General features: G+C 30.9%; 2 protein-coding genes and 1 pseudogene across 2 annotated transcripts; 1 reads left to right on the top strand and 2 right to left on the bottom strand.

Annotated features, from left to right (window-relative positions):
* Positions 1 to 315: 315 nt before the first annotated feature.
* On the bottom strand, positions 316 to 9,671 carry LOC131176918 (uncharacterized). Its single transcript, XM_058141936.1, has 4 exons — positions 9,467 to 9,671; positions 8,194 to 9,065; positions 1,586 to 2,633; positions 316 to 1,338 (listed from the first exon to the last, which is right to left on the bottom strand). The coding sequence occupies exons 2-4, from the start codon at positions 8,266 to 8,268 to the stop codon at positions 863 to 865; spliced, it is 1,599 nt and encodes a 532-aa protein (XP_057997919.1). The 5' UTR covers positions 8,269 to 9,065; positions 9,467 to 9,671; the 3' UTR covers positions 316 to 862.
* A 6,396-nt stretch (positions 9,672 to 16,067) lies between these two features.
* On the top strand, positions 16,068 to 17,992 carry LOC110645030 (glycine-rich RNA-binding protein 2, mitochondrial). The gene is made up of 5 exons (XM_021798028.2): positions 16,068 to 16,222; positions 16,461 to 16,593; positions 16,704 to 16,772; positions 17,261 to 17,367; positions 17,449 to 17,992. The coding sequence occupies exons 2-5, from the start codon at positions 16,470 to 16,472 to the stop codon at positions 17,566 to 17,568; spliced, it is 420 nt and encodes a 139-aa protein (XP_021653720.1). The 5' UTR covers positions 16,068 to 16,222; positions 16,461 to 16,469; the 3' UTR covers positions 17,569 to 17,992.
* Positions 17,993 to 21,153: 3,161 nt separating this feature from the next.
* LOC110645042 (UDP-glucuronate 4-epimerase 6-like) lies at positions 21,154 to 23,082 on the bottom strand (annotated as a pseudogene).
* Between the last annotated feature and the right edge of the window lie 3,514 nt (positions 23,083 to 26,596).

Raw genomic sequence — 26,596 nt, 5'->3', positions numbered from 1 at the left:
CCCGAATGAGATGTGAACTAGAAAAATAATGGGCACCCTTCTAAAGTTCCAATGCCAAAACACCTATCACAATTCACAGTTGAGACATTGAACACATTTCAGGGAGAAAGGAAAGAGATAATTAGTGCAGTAAGCTAACCGAAGTTGAAAACTACCAGGAACTCCAGGCTCAGTTTGTCTCGCTATGTACTTGGATCAAAAGCAACAAGGAGACTAAAACAAGTTTTAACAGAAGATAATTAACAGAAAACCCATGTCCATACAGAGCATAAGTGTTTGTAAAAGATTATGACCAGCTGTTACAGAAGAGGCGAATAAATGAATGCCACTACTTTTCTTTTCCCTTTACATTTCTTGTAAATAAAAGTTCTATGTTACAAAACAAAATTGTGGTGGAGTCGCAGAGGCCACAGAATTGTGGTGGAGTCGCAAAGTCCACAGCTAGTTTTCTTTTACATTCTCAATTAGAAAGAGCTTAGCTTTAAGCAAATAAAATAAAATTGCACAAGCTTATACACCACCCTTTTCAAGCAACCCCACTCAGTCCTTTATGAAAATTCCCATTTTTAATGAATTAGTAGTACCGCATGCGGTGGCAAAGCCTGCCCCTCCAATCCAAGCTTTTCTTATCCGCATGATAGATCAATTCCATTCAGCAATATTACAAAACGGAGGCATTCAGAAGAATGTAGACGGCAACATTGCAGTAATCAGGCTAATGCAGCACCAGAATCAAACAACCAGCCCAAGCAGCAAGCGCCACATGTTGCTATTCCAGTCCCAGTTGTTCGTTGGATGGCCACCACATCAGACGAACAAGATGGTTAACCACAGTCAGTATGACAGTCTACTGTATGACCAATCAGTATGGAATTACATATGGTAGTGCGCAGACATCAGCTGACTCTATCTGTAGAGCTTCTGACCATACTTGGGGTGTCTCATCAACCCCAAAAGAACCAACCTTGGGCTTTTTTAATCGAGAATCTCTATCTTCGAAAAGCCATTCCTGGTCATCAAAATCACACCATTTTTCCATTTTGGGAACTTTAAGGACCTCACTTGGATATTTGGAATCAGGATGGGGTAGTTTCCTGGACACTTTAGGTACTTGATCAGCCTGTGCACTTGCAAGCAAAGACTTTGATATAGGCATGGACGGTGGCTGTGTTGTTGAGGAGATGGATATTGCCTGAGCTTCTATTACACCATTTATCTTGCATTCCTTATCTGATACAAATTGAATGGAAGCTTGAGGAGTTTCCAGTATCTTTCCATTTTCTATGAATGGATGAGAGGAAATAGGTCCTGGCATCTTACTGGGCTTAATGTCATTAGCTGCAACAGAAACAAAATGAATCAGAACTTGTTATTAATAAGAGGGCATAGGCTCTTGAATTGTAAACAGATTATTCATTGTGAAATACTGCTGGTCAAATTAAACAAGAACTTGATAAATGGCTAAATTATGAGAAACCTACCAAAGTCTTGGTTGAATTTTACTACCAACAAAATTATTTCCCTCTGTTTCAAAATATGGACATAAATCTGAAAAATAAATGCTTTTCACTTTAGTATGACCCACCATTAAAGAATCCATTTTTGTATGATTCTTTTCGTTTCCTTGGATTTCCTTCAGTGAGACCACTCTTAATGCTCTCCTTGGGAAGAAGAGAGGCTTTTGCATTATGGATATCTGTAAGGTCAGCCTTGCTGTTTTCTTTTACTTTATTTGGCTCTGGGTTCTTATGTTCATTTTTCTCCCTTACTTTCTCCTCCTTTTTCTTTTCTTTGTCCTTCCCTTGGCCTTCTTTACCCTTATCTTTATCCTTCCGTTTATCCCTGTGTCTATCATCACCTTCTTTTGGTTTGCTCTTGTCTTTCCCATCAATCCTTTTCTCAATATCATTCTCCAGTGGTCTTGTTGGTTTTTTATCAATTATAGGCTGAACTGTTCGAGGAAGGCTCTGAGCCATAGCCTTTCCAGAAAATTTTGACTCATCCCTGATTCCTTGCCCATCCAACTTTCTATAATCACCTTTCTTGTTCTTTTCCTTGTTATCAGTCAAAGCCCCAGTAGCCTTGGCCACCAATCCGACCATTCCCTCATACTTTCTTGCATCCACACTGATAAGCTTCTCAACCAACTGTTTCCTGCTACCTCTGACTTCATCTCTGGTCCTCCTGTCAACCTCCTGTACAAAATTAGACTCCTTTGGCTGCCCAGTGAGATGGCTATTCTGAGAGACCCTCTCACCGTAACCTGAAAGCTGACTAGCAAATTTCTTTTCACCTAAGATACTTTTTCTATCTACGCCCCTTTCCTTCTCCTTTTGGATGAATATTTCTCCACCATTAACATCAGATTTTCCAGGAAGTTTCTTCTCATCTGGGGTTCTATCTTCATTTTTAAGCTCAGATTTCCCTGGAAGCCTCTTCTCATCTGAGGCACTAATTTTGTCTCTATCCTTATCTCTGTCCTTCTCCTTTTTGTCTCTCTGCTTTTCTTTTTTCTCTTTCTTATCCCTATGCTTTCCATCGGTTCTATCTTTTTCCCTTTTTTCTTTATCCTTTCCTTCTTTCTTTTCTCTGTTCTTCTTCTCTTTCTTCAGCTTCTTCTCTCTGTCCTTTTCCTGAAAGTCATGGAAAGAAATCATTCAACTGAAGAGGCAAACATTATAGACTCTCAGCAGTATATTACAATCCATCAATTAGCCACATCACATACAACATTAAACTCATAAATTTTCCACCAAAAAATTAAACAAAAAATGGAACAGCCCATACTCCAATTTTATACTAAAAAACAGGCCACTTTGGTATCCATTAAATATGCAGACAAACTGATTTGAAAAAGTTCTCATTAAAACAAAACTGGTCACACACACACATCACCCAAGAAATATTAATATCAGACACCAAAGTATCACCTTCATTGGATAAGCAAGCATAAGGCAAAGATAAATTTGATCTCATGTTCAATTTTGCCTTGTAAAGATATTCCTTTCAAAAATTGAAAATAAGTGAATAATGCTTGTAAGGAGCCTTTATTACACTTTCATCATAAAAATGTAACCATTGCTTCCTTACATAAGGGATATCTACTAAAATAGGGGGAGGAAAAAGACACTTTCACATGGCAGAAACTAACCATGTACCAGGAACCTAAACAACAATCACAAATATTGAAGGCTCACTCAATAATTTAAGGAACATTTAGTCACTGCCTCATCTCCACAACCGCTGTGAATTAAAAGGAAAAAGAAAAGGAAATAAAAAATAATAAAAACCCTTAGTTGATGGTTCCTAAGGAAGTTACTACAAAGAAAAGGCTAGCACGTCCTCTTATCATGCAAGGACAGCTAAGATTTTGTAACGAGAGCACAAGAAATGAAAAAAATTGTATATATCACTATATCATACAATTCTTTGCAGAAGAGTGTGCAATGCACCATGACCAACTTGATGTCACAGTATCAATCTTCTCATCAGAAATTGAAATAATTTTCCTTAGTTAAGAACTGAAAAATTACTGCATCTCTTCACCCACATTAAGAGTAAAATAAAGATAATCAAGAAAAAATGACATCAAGGACACCCTAAGTTAAAGGGCAACGACTACAACAAGTTCAAATAGAAACTCTACCAAGTCTTCAATTTTAACCAACAATTACCAAAAAAACAACAAATTCAGAATGTCTGATTGCCTGCCTTCCAAATTTGCTCAGCTGAACTTGAGACTAACTCTCAACAAATAATTCACACAGGTATTTTTGGAAAGAGGAGGGGGAAGGTTTTTTTTGTGGGTGGGGAGGTGGGGGGGTTGTGCTCCTTGAATTGAAACAATCAATCATATAATGCCAAGAAGTAAAGTGCTCATGAATTTTGCTAGATGTTGCTTACAGACCTCATTATCCAAAAAAAAAACGACAGCTAAAAGCACCAAATCCATGCACAATCCAAGGCCTTCACTATCCTAAAAATTATACTACCTAGGTTGAAAGATGAAACTAAAATCATTAAACCCAAGTCAGCAATTAGCTACAGTGACATTATAATTCATGTTGCTAACATACATAGAATTCCTATCACATTAATACATCAAGGACCCACAAGTTTACTCAAAGAAAATTAACTCGAAAGATAATAACTACAACACTATTGCTAAACAAAAATTGCAAAGACAGTTAGCTACTATGATCTGTAGCATCTATTCTCTTTCAATATGCATACATGCACCAAAATTTACAAGAGGCACGTTCAACATAATAAATTTGCCAATACACAAATGTTACCGGTCCCTACCCTAGCCTTAGAGTTTGATGACTTGACTCACTGTCTAATTCCTGATTGTTGATAAACAAATATGTCAGAATCCATGGATCACAAGGACTTCGTAGAATGGACAATCCAGTGCTTAAGAGCAGCAAATCTAACATGAAGAGGTTCCAGCAAGGATATTTTCTAAAACTCGGGCAATCATCTTAAAAAGTGTAAGATCATAAGCATAACTAATCAGCAAAACAGAATGAAAATAAATCAAACAAAGCAATAATGAGATAAAGTCTAATCAAGATCAATGTAGCATGGAAACAGAAATGCGGACATGAGGAAAAGCAGAAACGGATACGGGGAAACGACATTTTCAAAAATATAGGAAAGCAGCGTGGGAAATGAGTAAAACATGTTTACAAGTTTCATACTTCATACTCATAAAAAAACATAAAATACAACACATTTAAATGTTAAAAAAAAAAAGAGGAAAAGATAATGATGAAATTTATGACATACTCATTAAAGCACATGACAATAGAGTTGAATATACAACTACAAAAATTATTACAAAAATACTAAATATATAACTATAGATAAAAACAATAAATTGAAGGTTACATATTGGATTTTCCAAAAATAATAAAAAAAAGATTACGTATTTTTTTTCTAAATCACAGCCAATGGTACCATGCATGCTAAATCACTGCAAAATTACAGCCAAATTTGTCTCCGCCGACAAAACCCACAAGAGCTAACCATTGATTAAGAATTTAACCCTCAAAACCTAATATATCAAAACCAATCAATGCCATCACCACTAGGTAACTCCTCCTCCTCCTCCTCCTCCTTGGTGCATCGTGATTCCCAGGTCAGGCACGACTCTGCTGTGTTTTTAACCAAGCTATATATATATATATATATATATATATTTAAAAGAAACGTGTTTCCAGCATAGGAAACATGTGTCCAACTCATAGTTGCCAGGAACGTGATACTCCCGAGTCGTGGTACGGGTGCGTTGTACGCAGTACCCCACTAAACGAAATATAGGATTCGCAAGAGGTAGTCTTAATCGGTATGTTAATTCGTTTAGTTTATACGTCAATTCGATTTAAGATATACTAATTATATTTATTTAATAAATAACTTATTTTTTAATTTTATTTAACATATTATATTTATAAATTAAAATATTAATTTAATATGATAATTTTTTAATATAATAAATTAAAATATTAATTTAATATAATAATTTTTTAATATAATATATATTTTTATGAAATTCAAAGTTATTTATTTATTTTTTTAAGAAAAGTTATTTAATTATTATTATATTAAAATAATATGATTTTAAATAATTAATATAACAAATAATTAATAATGATTATTTATCTAAATAATTTTAATTTTTTTAAAATAAAATATTCATTTGCACTCCAAAAATGAAGAATATAATACCACCTAACATACCCAACCCACTAACAAGTCTTCCACCTACAAAATTTATTCTTTCAAAACGTATCTCTTTTTCCTTCTTCTTCTTCTTCTTCTATTGCTTACACATGTACATGCCTTTTGATTTTTCTTCTTTCTTTCTCTCTTACTTCCTTTCTTCTTTTTATTCTCGCTGGAACCTTCATTTCCCCTAGCGTTTTGGAACGCAGATGACTCGCGATTTGGAACTCACGAACCAGATCGCGGTTCCCAAGGGGTTTGAGCGAATCTGGTAACTATGGTCCAACTTCTGAAAATTGCGGAGATGGCCCCGAAAAGTTTCCCAGCCGTGTCTCGCCATTTCCATGTCAGAAATGTTTCCGACACGGGGAAACGCCACCCCTCGCCGTTTCCGTGCATCAAAGATCAAGACAATAAAATGAACTGAGTTTATGAAAAGATTTAGTATTGCTGCCACCATTTATCAGGACTATAAGGTTAGTGTTGCCAGTGAGGAAAACCCAAACAGAAGCACAAGATGACATTTAATAGAAATCCCAGAAGTAGAAAGCTCCAGCAGATGGGAGAAAAGGTGTACTTGAACATTGGATTTCAATAAGATATTCCCTCAGTCAAATAATCCCATCAAGGTAATACTTCTAATCACGACAACATAAATAAAATAACAACTCAAAATAGGACCTAATTAACCAGATTCATGATACCAAGAACAAAGTTTTCACATGTTGATGCGTTAGCAATGCCCTGAAGAAATGCTTGATAAAATTAAAAGTAGCAGGAGGTCATCATGCACCAAGAACATTTGCATCTAACATGTAGTTCACAACTATAAGACCTGCAACTCTCCTTGATCCTCAATTCCAGAGTTCACTAAAATTAAGATGAATCTCTCCAATTGCACAGAATATTCAAGTTAATGTTGTTAATGAAAGCAGTTCCAACAAACTCTGCCATCATTTTAGGGCACGCAAACATGCACCAAATCATTGCATTCATCATATCTTAAAAATCAATGCATTTTAACTATCAAAGAAATTTAAAAAAAAAAAAAAAAATCAAAGAAACTAAACTGTGAATTCCCTAGCATAGTCATGATTTAGAAAGATCAACTTGTTTCTATCAGATCACTTTGGATGGTTATAACTTATAATCCAAATAAAAGAAGAAAGTTTAGTCATCAGAGATGGTGATAGTCATTTGAATCCAGATAATTTGCTGTATCAGGCAAGAATCACAACTTTGGTAGTTGCAGAGTGCTTGGTGGCCTTTTCCTCAACATGGTAGCTTTACTTATCATAATAGAGATTTTTTAGATCCTAGTAAAGACACTTTTGAGTTAGGAATTAAAAGCTCCAATTCTACAACCATTTTGATGCCATAATTTCTCTAAGAAAAATCAGAAAAAAACAAAGTAAAGAAATCAAATGTTCTGGAAGATCTCCATCCAAATGTTAATGATGATATACTAAAAACAAGCTCAGAAAGAATGTTCTCCAATTGCTTGAGAAAGACAACATCAAACTTTTGAGGGAAGTACCTAAACTCAAACGTAATTTTCTAAGGTAAAAAAAATGCAGCTCTCATTCACCATGCTACAATGTTAGGTGCACCCCAAAATGATTCACATGGAATTCCTGAAGAAACCAAACATGAAGCCAAAGAAAACATTGCGAAGTAATCTTGACTTGAATATATGACAGGAACTAGAAACATAGAAAATATGAGGCAAGAATTCTAACTTTCAAGAAAATAAACATGCCGAGTTTGTGTTGCTCAGAGTGAGATCAATTTTGTTATACCCATTGTTAGCAGAAATCGCAGAAGCCCTAGCAATTGCATTATAAATGAATGATCCAATTTAAAATATATATATATATATATATATATATATATATATATATATATATATATATATATATATATATATATATATATATCCTCGTTTAAGGTTGCTGATGCTACGATAACGTAGTTGTTATACGGCCACAATCACAGGCATGAAGTCTAAGACATTCCAGGTACAAAGTTTAAAACTTTTCCCCTATCTTCTTTTTGATTTTATGCAAACAATTTCATCCAGAACAAATCCCATTTTGTGCCTCCAAACCCTAGAATCTCCCTTTCAAAACTCTAATTCACCTTACAAACAGTTGAACTATTTATTCCTATATCTATTCTTTAAAAATAACCTATGAATGTGTATGCTGTTGAATCAGGAACAAAATGCCATTTTTGTACTCTCAGTCAAAGCTATTGCCTAAAAAATAATGCATATAATTGAATTAAAGACACAACAAAAGAGACTTTCAGAAGGCATTTAAAATATAATCGGAATCAAAAACTGATGGAGATCTCTTGACTTGTTTTGATCCAATGCAAATTATAACAGGATTTCTTTCCATAATCATAAAGAAATCCAGGCCAATATATAACATACAAAAAAAATAGGGTTAGCATTTTAACCTTTTTTAGTAAGTCCACATCATCTCTCCTAGCCTTTTCATATCCTGGTGGTGGAAATGGAAAACAACGCGACATCGCACAGAATCTCAGAACACAAAACACGAGTGACTTCCACCAAAGAAAATGCTTGTATTACTTTCCAGTAGCACTGTTCCAAAAAGGGAACGAACCAGTAACTATGCTCCTGTCCATCCACCATGTCCCCGCATTCATTTCCTGCTTCAACACTGCTCCATGAACTTCTTGATCCCTCCCAACAACAGAGATACCAAAATCCACCAACCCTTTAGTATCCTTCACCAAAATGCTCACAGAGTAAAACAGAAGTGATTGAGAAACACAGTTAATATCAAAGGTAGCCACTACTTCCACTAAATCGAACCTACTATAGTAGTACTCTACACTGAGATATTCAAGAAATCCAGATTACTAAAAATAACGTTGGACAAGCTTTTCCTTGCTAAAGAACTTAGCTCCAACTATGTCAACCCAAAAGGTTCCTTGAGAAACGAAAATGGTCCACGACAATCTGATCTGTGTTGCCTTCTGGGCCAATACAGAACCATTACCTCCCTTTCCTTATAACCAAAAGCAAACACCCAAATCATCCCCTAGTTGATGATCGAAAAACACAAAGCAGCCAAACCCAAAAAAAAAAAAAAAATTATCCTCCAGAAAAACAGAATACCCAATTTTTTGTTACTGTTACACAATCCTGTATATGCAATCCTCTTCCATGCCCAAGACTAACAATCTTAATGATCACTCTATTCAATCTCAAAGTTCGATAACAGAGCTTGTGAACTGCCCACCCCAGAACTCCAATCCCTTGAAAGATGGCCCATTCTCCGCTTTGCTCCAGAATCAAAACCCTGATCAGTCCAGAAATCACGAAATTCAATGAGTTCCCAATTAGGATAGGAACAAACCCTAGAAAATATGCTAAAGTCGCTAAGCAGATATCCGGCTCCCAACAAAACAAAAACCCAATAAAATTCAGTTCTGAGGAAGAACAAAAAATGGTAAAAAGCAGGAACAAAACCCAGAAAAGAGTAGCTCTTAGGAAAATTGTAAAACAGCAAGAAGGAATAAAGGGAATATAAGAGAAACACCTTTCTTTCAAGTTCCCAAGTGTAAATGGGTATCAATCAAAAGCGAAAAAGAAGCTTGATTCAAAGCATAAATGGAAATTTAAAAAAAAAAAAAAAAAAAACTAAGCCAAAATTTTTCTCTAAAAAAAAAAGCGATGTAAAATCCATGAACTGGAGATTACCTTGTCCGCTACAACGAAGAAGGCATTGTAGAGGGACAAGATCTCTGCGTGAGAGATAAGGGAAGCTGAAGAATAACAAAGATTTGATACTTCGTTGATTCTTTTTTACAGTGTAGATTGTTCGTGTGTTTTTTTCTTTGTTCTTGATGGTGTGTGTGTGAGAGTATTTTCTGAGAAAGAGAGCTTTCGTTCTCTATATCTCTCTTTCTTGTTTGTACGCAATTTTTTTTTTTTTTTAAGGAAATGTTCGGAAGTTCCACGCGAGAAACAGATAGAGAAGGAGAGAGAGGAAGCGAAGGAGAGACTCTCTGAGGCCCATATAAATTTGTGAGGCAAAGAGAGAGAATCCTGTCTGACACGTACCTTTTCTCAACCCTCTTTTCTCTATTCTCTGCATCACGCTCTCTCCCTTCATGTTTCTTTCACGCTCTTTCGCTTCATGATTTTTCCCTTCTACTCATGCAATTTTTTCATTTTTAGTAACATGACTAATATAATATGTCGCCGACTAGCTCTTAAAATTTAATTTCACGAAACAATGCATTTATAAAAATTTTATTATAATTATTAATTTTAATAAATTTATTATAATTAAATTACTATATGCATAATAATTATATAAAATAAAAATTTCATTTATAAAACATGGTTCGAATACAATTAAAAATAAATATATTTAATGTATTTTAGTTAAAATTATTTTAAAATGCTGAAATAATTTTTTAGAAAAGTATTTTTTTAACTTTTCATTTTTAACTTGAAATAGAGCTTACTTATATTTAAGTGGATTATTATTTTTAAAAAATTCAATTTTTTGGAAATTTTTTTATATTATTTGAGTTTTTTTAATTTTACTCTAATTATAGGATATTAATTTAAAAATCTATTATATAATAGAAAATATAAATTTATATTAAATCATGAGAGTAAATTACATTAATTGTCATTGATTTATATGGTTATTTCATTTCATTTATTTAATTTTAATTTATTAAAATAAAATTTATCAATTTTAATTTTCTTTAAAAAAAAAGTCTTTCTAATTTGCAATAACAGTTTTTTTAGTTAAAAAAAATTACCCTTTAACTCTATTTTTCATTTTTTCTCTTTTTTATTTTATAATTAAATTAATTAATAATTATTATCAATAAAATTATATTATTTTAACTAATTTTATTAATAAAATTATTAATTATATATGTTATTTATTATTAATTAATATTTAATTTATAACAACCTTTAAAACAATAATAATAATAAATTTTAAAATAATATATGATATTTATCAATATTATAGTATTTTCTATAAAAAGTTATGAATTTATTTTGGTTAAATATTAATTTAGTATTAGTTAAAAAAAAAAACTGAACACCATTGCAAGGGACTTTTTTTTTTAAATAAAATTAAAATTGATAAATTTTATTTTAATAAATTATAGTAAAATAATTAAAATGAAATGGCTATCTAAATCGAGAGATAGTTTGTGTAATTTACCTCAATAACAAATTTTTAAGTTAAAAAAATAAAATTATTCTTTTATCTTATTTTTCTAAATTAACTAATAAACATTGTCAATAAAATTATATTATTTTAATTAAATTTATTAATAAAATTATTAATTAAATATATTATTTATCATTAACTAATTTTTAATTTGTAACAACCCTGAAAAATAAATATAATAATAATAATTTTAAAATAATATATGATATTTTATCAATATTTTAGTATTTATATATAAAAATAAAAAAACAATAAGTAATAATTTACGATAAGTAAAATTTATAACTTTATTTTGATTAAATATTAATTTAGTATTAATTAAAAAATAATCTAAAAATCTACTATTTCAAGTTTAAATATTTTTTTTGAAATAAAATTAAAATTAAGAGATTTTATTTTAATAAATAAAATTTGAATGATTGGAATAAAATAACCATTAATTTAAAGAATAATTATATAATTTATCCTAAATAATGATTATCTAAATTTATTTAAAATTTTAAAAATAACTATTTGATTTTTAAATTTAATTGTTCATGTTTTTTATTTTTAAAAATTTGAAGTTTTATCAATAATAAAAAATAAGACAATATTTTGAAATATGCTGTGTTTTTCTTCTTATTTATTATAAAATGATAAATAAAAGTTCATAAATTTATTATTTGAAATTTAATAGAGATATTTATTACATATTTTACTATAATTGCCAATTAACAATTTTTTATATTTTTTAAAAATAAAATCATAATTTTTTGGACCACTTTAATACAGTTAAATCAACTTTAAAATATGCTATTAGAGCTCTTATGAAATATAAAAAGATGCAGGTTTTGATAATGCGTGTGCAATTCCTTCTCTATATATGTACTCAAAATCTGGCTATACAGTACGAGAGTGAACCCACGCTCTGTAGAAGCACGTGAATTAAATACATGGTCAATAATAGATTTGCCTAAGAGCATGTGGGTGGGTTCCCTTTGCCATCACACCACTAATTTAAAGAACCACGTGGCATCTCCCCAGCCAATCAGAGAACAGATGGTACATACACGTGTGAGAAGCAGAATTGCTGGAAAAGATGACGGACCATAATCCATGTGAGAGGCATAAGGTGATGGGGATCATTCAATTCAGCTTTGCTAGTGGAAAGGTCATTTCTATGCCAAGCTTTAAGTGTCTTCTTATATTGGAGCACACGCCACCATTGCTTGGCATGTTTCGCTTGCAGGGGGAAAGGAGAGGCCCTAAGAGCACATGCCTCTTCTGAAATTGTTTTGCATCGCCAAGAGTGGGTTCTATTATTTGTCAAAACTCAACAAAGTTGTCAAGTTGGGAGTTCTTGAGATGGATAGTGAAAGCTATGGACAACATAGTACTACCATATTTGAATTTGATGACCATCTTAATTTTAATTTAATACATGATATTATTTGAAATTTTTGAGTGAGTATTTGATAAGAATGTTGCTTTTATTCAAAAAAATTAAATAAAATTTGTGACTTAACTCGTGCTACTCTGACACTTAAATCAATAAATAATGAAAAAGGTAAATATCAACAAAAAGAATAAGGGTTAGAATTGTATAACTTGAATATTTATGTAAACTATATTTATAGAGTAGAAGACAATTTGTGTAAACTCATACTCGATAACTTTTTCCTTATTTGAACACGTACATACTCTTTGACTGAACAACCATTATACTCTGAACTCACTGCGAATAATACGAATACCTTATCTGAATATTTTGTGAATAGTCTAAATTTCCTTATTCGAATATTTTATAAATTATCCGAACACCTGATATTTTAGCCGTACCATATCAATATAATTTGAAATAAATTTTATATTAAATTTCACACAAAATGACTTGAACTAAATTATAAAAGTATAACTATTTAACTGTTGCGATTAATAAATGAGCAAACGTGATTTGCACATGCTTTGACATTTCATTACACTTATAATTTTACAAAATTTAAATACCAAATGTGATAGAACTAGGGATAAGGGTGTAAAATGACTTTTTGCCCAAAAATTCAGAGATTAAAAGAGTGAGAGGGAAGAATTACACTTTGGATGTGGACTGAAGAGTTGAATTTGCATAATGAGGCAAGGATAAAGAAAAACTTTGATCATTTGACATAACGTGGAAAAATTACACATGGGTCACTTGAAAAGGAGGTTGGAACATCGAGAGGAAAAAAAGGATGGAGTTGTTATTTGAGCTACAATATAAAGTCAATTTTTTTTTTTATTTTTTTCTACGTCAATAATATTATTTTTATTTTTTTAAATATTTATAATAGCTTCATTTTCCTCACAACGCTCTCTCCTACGTAAAAAATGGAGAAAATAACGTTTTTGAAAATTACTAATAATATATTTATATACTCAGCCTTTTTAAATACTTCGAAATAAGTTAATAAAAAATATTTTTTAATTAAAATAAAGGTTACATTATTTTAAAAAAAGTGATTTTAATATTTAAAAAATAATAATTTTATGAATTTTTGATAAATCTTATTAGAATGTAAAAATATTTATATATGTGTGACATAAATACATAAATTAGTTTAACATTATTTTATAATGAAAAAAAAAAAAAAAAAAATATATATATATATATATATATATATATATATATATATATATATATATATATATATATATATATATATATATATATTATTCTTTGCGCAACAAAATGAGCCTTGGAAGCTCAATTATTGCATCGACCATATATGTTTCCTTCAATGTTTGGAAACAATTGTCCAATTTCACAAGTTTTCTTTTACCTGTACTCCATTCGTTCCATTAAAATAAATTTATTTTCTTAATTTATTTTAAGTTATAGATTTTTTTAAAAAATAATAATATATTTATTTTTTAATATGTACTTGTTTAATATTTATTAAGCAAAGGAGACTATTAATTTTAAAAATAACATATAAATTATTTAATTTTCAATGAAACAATCTAAATAAAGAGTATATTAAAAATATTATATAAAAATTTATTATTTTAATTATAAATTATATAAAAATAAAAACAAATTTATTTTATCTACGCCAAATATAAAACTTCCCAATAATCTGCCCATTTTATTTGATTTAGTGTTGTAAGAACTATTGATAATACATCAAAATGGTCATCCGTATATAAGAAAATTTTAACAATCAAACATTGAAAGAGGAAGAAAATGTAATTATTCACCACTTTCCCCTTTTCAAGTGTAACACCAATTTTTAAAAGCTATAGTGAAATTTTCAACCATCATGAAAATGAGAAAAAAGTGAAATTATTGATGACACAGTAACACTATGTTTGGATAAAGAAAAAATAAGAGAGGAACGAAAAATTAAGAGAAAAATAATTTTATTTTTTATTATTTTGTATTTTGAACAATAGAAAATAAAAATGAAAAGAAAATTTGAGAAGAAAATAAAATTTTTTTTATCCATTTCAACTTTCTCTCTAAAATGAAAGAAAAATGGGAGAAAAATATAAAAAATTATAGGTATATCCCTATATTTTATAAATTTGTATTTCTTAACTTAGAATAAAATTATAATTTTATTATTTATAAAATTATTTTTCTCTTAATATTTTCTTTCCTCCAATGTAAACACAATGTAAGTGTAAAAGAATATTTAAATTGAAAAAACTATTATTATTATTATTATTATTTAAATAAAATAAATAAGATCACAATATTAAAACCAGTTATATTTAAATTTTATTTTAATAATAAAGCAGATATAAGATAAATTTAATTTTATATAAAAATAAATTTAATAATTTTTATATTAAATATTTATATTAAAATTTATGTATGATTAACTATAATGTGCACAATAAATATATGAAGTTTTAATTTAATAACTATTAAATTTATTTTCTTATATAATTTTCATTTATTTTTATTTGTTATTATTTGAGTTTTCTAGGATAGTTGAGAAAATTATTGGATAATCTTATTTTCATAAAAATATACTTATAATTGATTAAATTATCTTTTATTTCACTTAATTATTTTATGTATAAATATTTATTTTATTTAATAAAGATATAAGATAAAATAAAAAAAATTAATACTTTTTAATTTTTTAAATGTAATATATAATTAAAAAAAAAGATGCTATAAATAAAAACAAATGTAATTTAATTTTTATATATATAGTACTTTTTTAGGCAATTAAAGGTAAGGAAAAAATTATTAATACCTCGTACATCTATTTATATCTGTCATATTTAAATTTTATAAAGAGAATGATTGAATAATTTTATTTTTATAAAAAAATATTTATTTTTATAAAAAATTTTTTTTATTAAATTATCATTTATTTAAATTACAAAATTAATAGATATGATAGATAATATATGTGTGTGTGTGTGTGTGTGTGTGTGGTGGGGTGGGGGGGTTGTAGAGAGAACTCCCAATAGTTTAACACATGATGTTATTTTTTCTGTGATTTTGACACGTTGATTTTTCAACTAATTTTTTTTATTTATTATTAATTAATTTATTACTTAAAATTATAATTAAATTATTAATTTTTTAATTATATATATAAGTCATAAGTTATTTAATAATTCACTTTTTAATATTATAATAAATAATTATTATTATAGGATAAGTTATAATATAAATTAATTATATATATTTATATTATAAAATTTTTATTAAATAGTTTAAGAGATAAAAAATAATAAAAAATAAAATATATAATATTTAATAAAAATTTAAGATATTATATTATATATATATTAAAATTATTAATAATTATGTAATAATTTGTGGACATATATATATATATATATATTAAAATCATTAATATCTACGTAATAATTGACGGACAATTCTTAATTTTTCATAAAAGAATTAATGCAACCGATAAATTTAAGAGCAATTATTTAGATAATTAATTTATAGTTGGAACTAATCACATGTGTTGGGAAGCATTATCTATCTGATCCGACGTGGCATGGATGAGCACAAGGCAGCAATTGCAATTCTATGCTAATATGAACTTGTACTTTAATGACAAATCACCCTCCTAATGACCGGATAGTCAAACGTACAACTCCGCATTTGTGTCATTAATCACAAGAAAGACAAGCCGCACCTGAACTCTGCCCTATTGAACCTCCTGACTATAAGACTGGAAGATATTTACCCAGCCTCTCGATCCTACTTTGCTCTTAAACCCTAGCCGTTCTCTTAGATTTTTTAGATTTTCTTCTCAAAGGTATGCTTATTTCTTAAACCCTAATTTATATGCGTCTATTTTTATTAATTTAGCTTTGCTTGTCTATGTCGGTTGATTTCGATTGCTAGTAGATGGATAAGTCATAAACTGTTTCTTCCTCCATTATCAAAGATATGAGTATGGTTTGGAGCTGGGATTTTGAGTACTAATCGAGATTTTCCCTTTTTTTTTATTATTGTTGATCTTCTGGATTTCATGGGAAATCATGATTGTTCAGTGGGTATAAATGGCATTCTGTAACAAATTTGGGAGCCTGGTGAGGCAGAGCGTTTCCCAGAATGGTCAAGTTCAAATGGCCTCTATGTTGAATTCTATTCGCTGCATGTCATCAAACAAGCTTTTTGTGGGAGGTATTGATGAATGCTGTATCAAAGACTGCTTTTCCTTTACTTTTTATATATATATATATAGTGTGGTAGTGCTCTGCGTTTAACTATGGGGGTGTTTTCTGTGGTTGAAGGTCTTTCGTATGGGACTGATGACCGGTCTCTAAAGGATGCTTTTTCTGGGTTTGGTGAAGTGATTAGTGGTAAGTTTCAACACTCATCTCATAGCAGGATATAGTTATTGTTAATTCAATGAAACTGAAATTTTTTACTGAATATATATATATATATATATATATATATATATATATATATATATATATATATATATATATATATATTAATAATTTTTTACTTTGTTAAAATTAAACTTACAATAGGAATGCCATTTTTGTTCTTTAACATTGTCCAGAAAGTTATAAGACTGAACACATTGGTAATGGCAATGCAGCATTTGCATATTTTGGATGCCAATGTAAAATGATATCCACTTGTATGCTTATTTTATTAACATAATTATCTTTCTTTAGTTATTTAGCCAATATAAATGTTTTCCAGCAGTTGCTTACATGTCTACCAACTAAATAAATAAATGTATGCATGCATAAGAGAGAGAGGAAACAAAAAAAGAGGATATTTTTGTTCTTGGTAGTGTCATTGTATTGATTCACATTGTTCCTCTGGTACACAGCAAGGGTTATCACTGATAGAGATTCTGGAAGGTCAAGGGGATTTGGGTTTGTTGACTTCTCAAACGATGAGTCTGCAAGTGCAGCATTGTCAGCAATGGATGGCCAGGTTAGAAGTAGAATATTTGAAGTGATTTAGTAATGCTGTTCTCTTGAATTGCACGTTGAGTTTTATATGCTGCTTCTTCAGGAATTACAAGGACGAAGCATTCGAGTGAGTTATGCCCAAGATAGTTCTCGTGGTCCACGATCTTTCAACAACAACAATTTTCGCGGGAATGGAAGGTTTGGGGATGAAAATGGTTGCTAAGAAGTTGTCACCATCAATGTACTGCCCTGTAGCTAGTTATTACTGGTTCAGAATGTAGTTCTCTTATTTACTTTAATTGTATTTGCTCAACTTGAGCGTGGCAATTGCCTTTCTGACGTGGGCTTGGTAAGTTTAAATCTGGAGATATTGTTTTTGTTGTTTTGCATGCCCTGCTACAGAAGCACATTTGATTAAATGGTTCACTGGAGGGAATTTGCATGACTTGGGCTTGCAATACGGTAGAGGGCTCTTAACTGCAAGAGGGAGATTTCTTTTGCAGTCTTTGGGAAATAAATGGTTTCCTATGAGCATTGCCTTAGTGCAGTTATGATGTTCCTGCCAGAACCATCAATTTTTATTGTTGGTTGCAGTTGTGTTTTTGTTTTTAGCTTTGCTAATGGTGGAGTGAATTAATATTTTCTTATGTAGGTGAATTAGTGCTTGTATCTTTGATTAAAAAACAAAAAATTGCGCTGTTTGGCGTTTTTCCAAAAAAATGTTGAAATTATTAAAACTTATCAATTTTAATTTTTAATAATATTTTGATATTCTTTAGAAAAGTGTTAACAACTCCTGCATGTCTTCGAAACTGCGAAATTGCATTGAAAACCCCCAGGAGCAGGGGATTTCAAGCTGGGTTAAAAAAAGATATGAAGGAAATGGATAGACCACTCTTTAGGTTGTCAACAAAACCATACCCGATCCATTAGTATATCCTTACCAACCAAGAGCCCTAATACCTTCTGCTGTCCCTCGCAAGGCTGCCAACTACTGGAATAAACTGTGCAGAGACTGTCTTCAACACTGCATATCAGAAACAGTAGGCTCATTGGGGACGCCCTTCACCACCCAAAAGAACCATAAACAGACAAGACCTCCCTAAATCTTCACCGAATTATAAAGCTTAACTCTACAATGTGAGGAGGGTGCTGCTGTAGGGCTCACTGCCACTCTTTAAGCCAATTGAGATTGTTTTCCCAGCTGCGATGTAGAAGCATAGACAATGTAGCCCTCTCAATGCATAGAGTTAAACCGCTTGAAACATAACCAGCACCGGCTTTTGGGCCCAAAGACCCAGCCCTTAGCAAGCAAAAACAAATGCATCCGAAGCCCCCTAACAGTACCACTCATCCTCCTCCCGTCGCCAATCTGTCCACTTCAAGCATGACTAATCCCAGTTGCATAATGGTCTTCGATCATGACTTGCATGCACGCCAAACCAAACATAGGCAACCTCTAAATCAGATACAACCTGACTCATATGCGGAAGGGTCGTCTCGCAAATCAGGAGAACGAAAAACAGAAGTCTTCCCTTGCCTCCGACGATTTCCACTTGGCGAGTCCGAGAGACCTAGATCAAACTAAGCCTAAAATGAGAAAACTTTCTCTCTTGAAAACAAGAGAGAAAAGAGATTATACAAGTCTATAGGTTAGTGGATGTGATTGATTTATTCTACTAGGCACCTGACCTAGGCAAGCATATACCGATGTGTACTGAGTTCTGTTTGGGTTAGTCTTATCCTTCACTAAAACAAGCTTAGCAGGGAGGCTCATCAATGATTACCCTGAAAATTTAGGCCCATTAAGCGTGAATCTTGCTATGAATGGTGTTGGTGTGGGCACAAATAGAAGTGCAGAATAATGCCATGGAGTTTTTTCTTGCGTTCTATTTTAGTAGTAGGAGTCTCTGGCATGCAAGTACTGAAGTGTTTGAAGCAGACAATTCCTTTTGCGCTGCGGAGAAACAGGATCATTCTTTTGAGCCGAGGACCTATCCATTGCTGTTTTCTTGTGTTAGGGCCGAGTGGGGTGTGTTGAATAGGCCTATGAGAGAATCATGGGGTGGAATTTTCTCGTCATGAGAAAAAAATTTGTTTTTATTTGATCTTGATCGAAATAATGAGGATTGCCCCCACTGTCGGTTCATGAACTTAAAAAATAATTTATTTTAAAAAAATATAAATCAAGCTAAATGAGAATTTAATTGATTTACTCTCTTGTTTGATTGATGATTGAAGGTTAAGCTTTCTTTTCATGGTTGGTGAAACTTGCTTGTCACTAAACAAAAACTCCAAATTCTTGTATTCCCACCCAAATCATGGTTTATATGATTTGCTTTTGTATATTATAATCATAATTCTGCTTAGAAATTTATTTTTCTGAACTAAAACTCAATTATATTCAATATTTTTTAGTTATTGACTGCATTAGATGATTCTGATTGAATGTTTATATTCATTATTTTTTTTTTAATTCAATAGAGATCTAATAATTAAGTAATAATTGGTAGGCTTCTAAGCTGCCTCAATTTGGTCTTGATTTTATAACTAGTCATGTTTATTCTTAGATCACCCAAAATTTAATTTGAGATTTGTTATCTTAAAGGGAATATCTTGATTTATGAAATTCCAACTTTGACATTTAGATTTCAATAATTATTATTAAAACGAGTCTATTTTAAATTACTTTTTGTGCAATAATCTAAAATATAATTTAATTTTTTTTATTAAAGATAAATATGCATACACATAGAGTCGAGGGAAGGGATACGCTGCTTAATAAAACTATATTAATTTTAGGCTGCGTTGGTTTCAGGGAAAAGAATTTATATATGAAAAATATTTTTTTTAATTATAAAAATATTTTTTGTTATGTTAAATTAATAAAATGTATTTATATTAGCATGTATAAATGTTTTTACATTTTAATAAAATTATAAATATTTAGAAAATGAAAAATAATGATATCTTTTAAAAATAAAAAAATATTTTTCTTAAAAATAAATTATTTTTTTTATCATAACTCATTTTTTAGAATGTCTCAAATATTAGAAAATATTAAAAAATATTTTCTAAGAAATAAATGGAGCTTTAATTGACTTCAAATCATAAATATATATATATATAGAGAGAGACTTCCATTAGGTTTGAGTTTTTGTAAATATTTTTTTATTTTATTTATATATACACATAATATTTCAGTTTGTCCTATGAAAGATTCCAGTTTTATTCCATTTCAGAGGCAATCCAAGGATGGATCCTTTCTACTTTTGGCCTTTGATTTTTGGAAAATTTTTTCTTAACAATAAACCAACTTTTTTTCTTTTTTTATGAAAACAACAATATACCAACTTTCTAAACTTGGTAACGAGAAAATCTAACAGAAATCGGCTTTAAAAAAGAAATAAAAAAACCCTAAACTCAACACTAATTGAATAATATATTTTTACTAACACATTATTGAAAAAAATATACATATATATTGTTTCTAATTTATAATTTATTTTTTAATAAATAAATTTATACTATATAAATAGAAAAATAGAATTTTTTTTTTCACGGGAAGCCTACTTTGCCTTGATCTCAATTTCTTATTGGGTGAGAATGAAGGAGCGATGCTTGTCAATTCCATTTCTTAATTTTTTCCATCTATTAATTATTTTTTTTCTTTTAAATAATTTGAAGGGACTATTCATTCTTGAAGCCACATGAAAAAAATTAAAGCATCTCAATTTGATTTCTATTGATCAAATTGAGATGAGAAAAAAGAAACAAAAATGAAAAGTAGACAGAGAGAAGGATCAGGTTGTGGCTGCTCAATTATAAAATTTTCTTTCAAATATGAATCCAAATGGTTGAGATCTGCAACCTTTGTAGCAGAGCCCACCAAATTTATTATTACATCCCAACTTCACAGATCTACACAACTTGTCCCTCTACTTCCTTCTTTCTTTCTTTTTCTTTAATTTCTTGATTCACATTTATCTTCTCTTCTGTATCAAACTGTAACCTCTATTATGCTACACCATCAACAACATCAGTTCCAACATTTTCACTTCACAACAGCAGAGAATAAGAAAAAAAAAAACAGAATTTATAAATTAATCTTAAAAAAAGAAATTGAAAAGGGATCAACCATGATGATGATGATGGATGAGTGGAGGATAGAGATGAAGATGAATTTGTCTCAACCTTTCAATCCTCGTTATGCTCACTGTTGACTTCTTTTCCCTTTTTTACCTTTGTCTGAATCCCATAATAGCTGGCATACCACTTGACAAATTTCCTCAACCCTGTGCTCAAATCTGTGGTTGGCTTGTACCCGAAATCCCTGTAAGCCAAGCTCACATTGGCGTGTGTATAGGGCACATCCCCATTTCTTGGCATCTTAATCACATGCTTCTTGGCTTTTATGTTCAATAAAGACTCCAAAATTGACACCAATTTCCCTACTGGAAGAGGGATGTGTTTCCAAGATTGTATACCCTTAGCTGAGCTGGACCTTTCTTCTTTCCGCCGCTACCTGTGCTCTTCTCCGCCGTGTCCAACGCCCCTATACACCCTTTCACCACATCGTCAATGTATGTAAAGTCACGCGCCACCTGTTTCTCATCTTGTGCCTGGTAGATATCTATGGGTTTACCTTGTAAAATATCCTTTGTAAAGAAAAAGTAAGCCATGTCAGGTCTTCCCCAGGGACCATAAACTGTAAAGAATCTTAACCCAGTTAGGGAAATCCCGTAGATATGGTTGTAAGTATGGGCAATTTCTTCTCCTGCTTTCTTGGTAGCTGCATAAAGACTCGCAGGTTGATCTGTTCTGTGGTTTTCAGAGAAGGGGACTTCAGTGTTGAGACCATAAACGGAGCTAGAAGAAGCCCAGACGATGGCTGGTTGTGGATTTGCAGCTTTAGCAACCTCGAGAAGATTGACGAAACCTGCAATGTTAGAGCTAACGTAGGATTGTGGGTTTTGCATGGCGTAGCGAACCCCAGCTTGGGCTGCCAGATGCAGGATATGAGTAAAGGGCATCACGTCGAAGAGCTTGGCTAACAATGGTGCATCATTAAGGTCTCCTTCAACTATAAACACTTGGTGTTTGAGCAGAAGTTTCTGTCTGGCCCTTTTCAATGATGGGTCGTAATAGGTATTGAAATTGTCCAACCCAAGAACCCCATCTCCTCTCTTTTTCAAAGCAAGCGAGCAGTGCGATCCAACAAACCCAGCAGCGCCAGTGACCAATACAGACAACCCATTGGGCCTGCGAGGGGTGGAGGAGTGACGGACTTGTTTCTCCCAGGCAGCGCCACCGACAGCGGAGGAAGAAGAAGCGAAGATAGCAGTGGAGAGGAAGTTGTGGTGGTGGAGATGATGAGGATTATTATGATCAGAAAGAGGAGGACAATTGATGGTGAAGAAAAGAACAAGAACAAGAGCAATAAGGAGAGTGGCACGAAAGAGGAGCTTAGAGGAGGCATTAAGGACTTTAGTATTTTGAATCTTGCGAAGGTAGCTGTTGTACCTCTCAAGCTTTAAGGTCTTGCTTGTATCTGGGGGAGAAGCCATTGCTAACAAACTATAAAATCAAAGTTGATCTTGTGTGCTGTGCTAACAATCTGATAAAAGAAACAAAACGGGCTCAAATGTTTGGGAAGAAATCAGGAGGGGAGACCTTCAAGATTGAGGTTGAGCCCTGAAATTGTGAAGAGTATAGCTGGAACATTATAAAAGAAAAAGGGGAGAGAGAGAGAGGTTGGTATTGGTTGGAGACTGAGTGGAGACCACTTGGGATTTTTTGTTTTGACTTTTTCTGAAAAAAATGGGTTTTGATAATCTCCAAATTACTGTGAAAATAGTGGCAGTACAATTATTAAGGGATGGAAAATGCCAGCTATCTTCTTCTGTAGAAACCTTTGTGATTTCCATGTGCGCATATGTGAACACCATATCCCATGGTTTTGCCTTTCTTTCCAAGATTTTAAGCTTAGCAATCATCAGTACTAGATTTCAACCACATTAGTTAATCTGAGTCATATACAGTTGGAACTTTTTCTTTAATGGGAAATTTACAATTTGGTTGTTAGGTTTTATCCTATATTATATTTAATATTTAATTTTTTAAAAATTAATTATTTAATTATTAAATTTTACATTATATTATATTTTTAGTCTTTAAATTATTAAAAGTTAATTATTTAAATCCTTTTATTTTAATATATAAAATAATTTAGTCTCTATAATTTTAATGTTTAAAATAATTTTATCCATTAATAAAAAAGTTAAATTATTCTGTAAGTTAAAATTATAAAAATTAAAATGTAATATAGTGTAAAATTTAAATATTAAATAATTAATTTTTTAAAATTTATAAATTAAAGTGTAATATATGGTAAAATTTAAAGAGTAAATTGTAATTTTTTTCTTCTTTAATTTATTATCTTAATTAGGTTCAAGAAAAAATGTTAAATATCCTAATATGATTTTATCTTGATTGGCAGTTTGACGAGTGGTCCAAAATATATTTATAGGATTTTAAACAGTAGTAATTAAGAGAAAAATGGTGAAGACCAGATAAAAGAAATTAAGGAAGAAAAATGTGGGAGGATTAGTTATAATTATCATTATCAATTGTTGTTAATTAGGGTGTAACCATGTCAATCACCGACAAAGTATTATATTATATTATATTATATTTTTTTTTCCCCATTTAATAGCATTCTGTCTTTTTTAACTTAAAAAACCTTTGTATAAAAAAATCTCAAATGCCTTTTCTTTTTTTTTATTCAATCGTGATTTAATGAATTTAAATAATAATTAATAAAATACAATATAATGTTATCATTTTAATTATAAAAATAATAAATTTTAAAAATATATAAATAAAAATATTGGTAACGGGTTGAATTTTCATGCGTATCTGATCTGATCAGACCAAACCCTAATAGAAGAGATTTAAATAGTGTATAATCGGATTTAGAATGAGTTCAGATTTGAAATTTAATATCTGTGATGAATTCATATTTAGTTTAAATTTTGCATGTTGGATATCCATTATTTAAATTCATTTATATGAATATTTAATTAAATATGAAATATATGTTTTTTATAATAATATTTATAAATTTTTATATATTTTATTTTATATAAAATAAAATTAAAATATTTATAAAATTATAAATAAAAATCATTTATTATGTAGATTTTTAAAACATATAAAATAAAACAGTTTTAGATATTTTTTAAATAATAATAATTAAATTTGAAATAAATTCGAATAGTTAAAAATAAATTTTAATCGAGTTTAGAATATATTCAAATTTTAAGAATATGATTTTCGTGTGTATCCTATCATTACCATCCTTATTTGAAATTATCTCTACTTTCTTCGACATTAATAAAATTAAAGTTAAAAATTATTATTAATTATTATTATTAGTAGTTAAGAAGATGAAGGTGATGGGTCCATAGAGGATGTTTAATTCAAACGGGTGGTAACGTCTGGTAGACGCCGTGAGGAAAGGGAAGCTATAAGGCAAGGTTCCTACATAAAAGATGTATGTATTGCTGTCAAGGGGTTCTTTTCTTCTAGATTTTTGTTGAAAGAAATCAATAGAAAAAATGTTGTCTTGATCCCCAAATGTAAAAGTCCCATTAATATGAATCAATACAGACCTACAAGTCCTGTAATTTCATTTACAAGATTGTATCCAAAGTGATCGTGAATAGGCTAAAGCCTTGGATGGATCATCTCATTTCTCATGATCAAGTCGCTTTCATTCCTAATAGAGCAATACAAGACAACATTCTCATTGCTTATGAGGCTTTTCATTTCTTAAAAACAGCAAACACAAAAAACCATTACATGGCCCTGAAATTAGATATGCATAAAGCTTATAACCAAGTGGAATGGTCTTTTTTCCAAAAGGCTCTCTTAAAATTTGGGTTTGATCTAGCTTGGGTACAAATCATTATGCAATGTGAGACAATAGTTAGCTACTCTATCTTGATCAATGGAACTCCATCCAAACCTTTTTAGCCATCTAGAGGGCTAAGATGCAGGGATCCTCTTTCCCCTACCTCTTCTTATTTATATCTCAAGGTATTTCTTGTCTCATTATGAAAGCTAAGCAGGAGGGGAAAATCTAAGGCCTTCGTTTGAATAGACATTCTTCTATCATAAACAATGCTCTATTTGCAGATGATACTCTTCTTTTTGGGAGGGCTAGTCATCATGAGGCTTCAAAAATTAAAGAGATCATATCTAGTTACACAGCAGCTACTGGACAGAGGGTAAACTTCCTAAAATCAAGTATTTATTTCAGCAAGAAAACTCCTATGGTTTTGAGGCATGATATCTTATATTCACTCAATATGCAAGAAATGAAGCTTGATGTTAAATATCTTGGGCTTCCTGCCCTTTGGGGTAGATCAAAAGTGCAAGCTTTAAAATTTATCAAAGACAAAGTGATGTCAAAGACTCAATCTTGGAAGCAGAAACTGCTTTCTCAAGCTGATAGGGAAACTCTTATCAAATCAGTCTTGTGTGCTATTCCTAATTATTATATGGCTATTCTCAAATTCCCTCTGAGCTTTTGTAGGCAACTTAATAGCTTGGTTTCTAACTTTTGGTGGGGAAGAAGGGATAAGGAGAAAAAGTTGCAATGGATAAGTTGGAAGGATGTTACGAATAGAAAAGATAAAGGGGGCATGGGTTATAAGGATTTTAGGCTCTTTAATTTGGCTTTTTTTAGTAAAACAATGCTGGAGGTTATTCCAAAATCCTTCTTCCTTATGGGCCAGAATGATTGAAGGTCTTTATTTTCCTAATAATTCTTTTTGGCAAGCCCCTTCCTCCAAAAAGCAAAGCTTTTGGGTTTGACAAAGCCTTATGGAAGGAAGAAATATTTTGAAGGAAGGCATCAGACACAATGTAGGAGATGGGAGGGATACTCTCATTTAGTATGATCCTTGGGTCCCTCATGTGCAAGATTTCAAAGTCCAGCGGCCCTATCACTGTCCTTTGGATATTAACTATGTCTCTGATTTAATTGATCATGACAATCTGCAATGGAAGAATGAGTTAGTGGACTCATTATTTGAAGAAGAGGTGACTAGAGCTCTAAAATCAATTCCAGAGCTCCCTTGGGATGTAAAGATTCAGTGATTTGGCATTATGATAGGTCCGGAGCATACTCGCTAGATCAAAGCTATCGGTTTTTACTAGGCAAGGCCAATCAATCTATTATTCAT

The sequence above is a fragment of the Hevea brasiliensis genome, unplaced genomic scaffold (genome assembly GCF_030052815.1).
Source record: "Hevea brasiliensis isolate MT/VB/25A 57/8 unplaced genomic scaffold, ASM3005281v1 Scaf275, whole genome shotgun sequence".
Lineage (NCBI taxonomy): Eukaryota > Viridiplantae > Streptophyta > Magnoliopsida > Malpighiales > Euphorbiaceae > Hevea > Hevea brasiliensis.
Note: the sequence above shows the minus strand (reverse complement) of the source record. Positions and strands in the feature narration are given on the sequence as shown.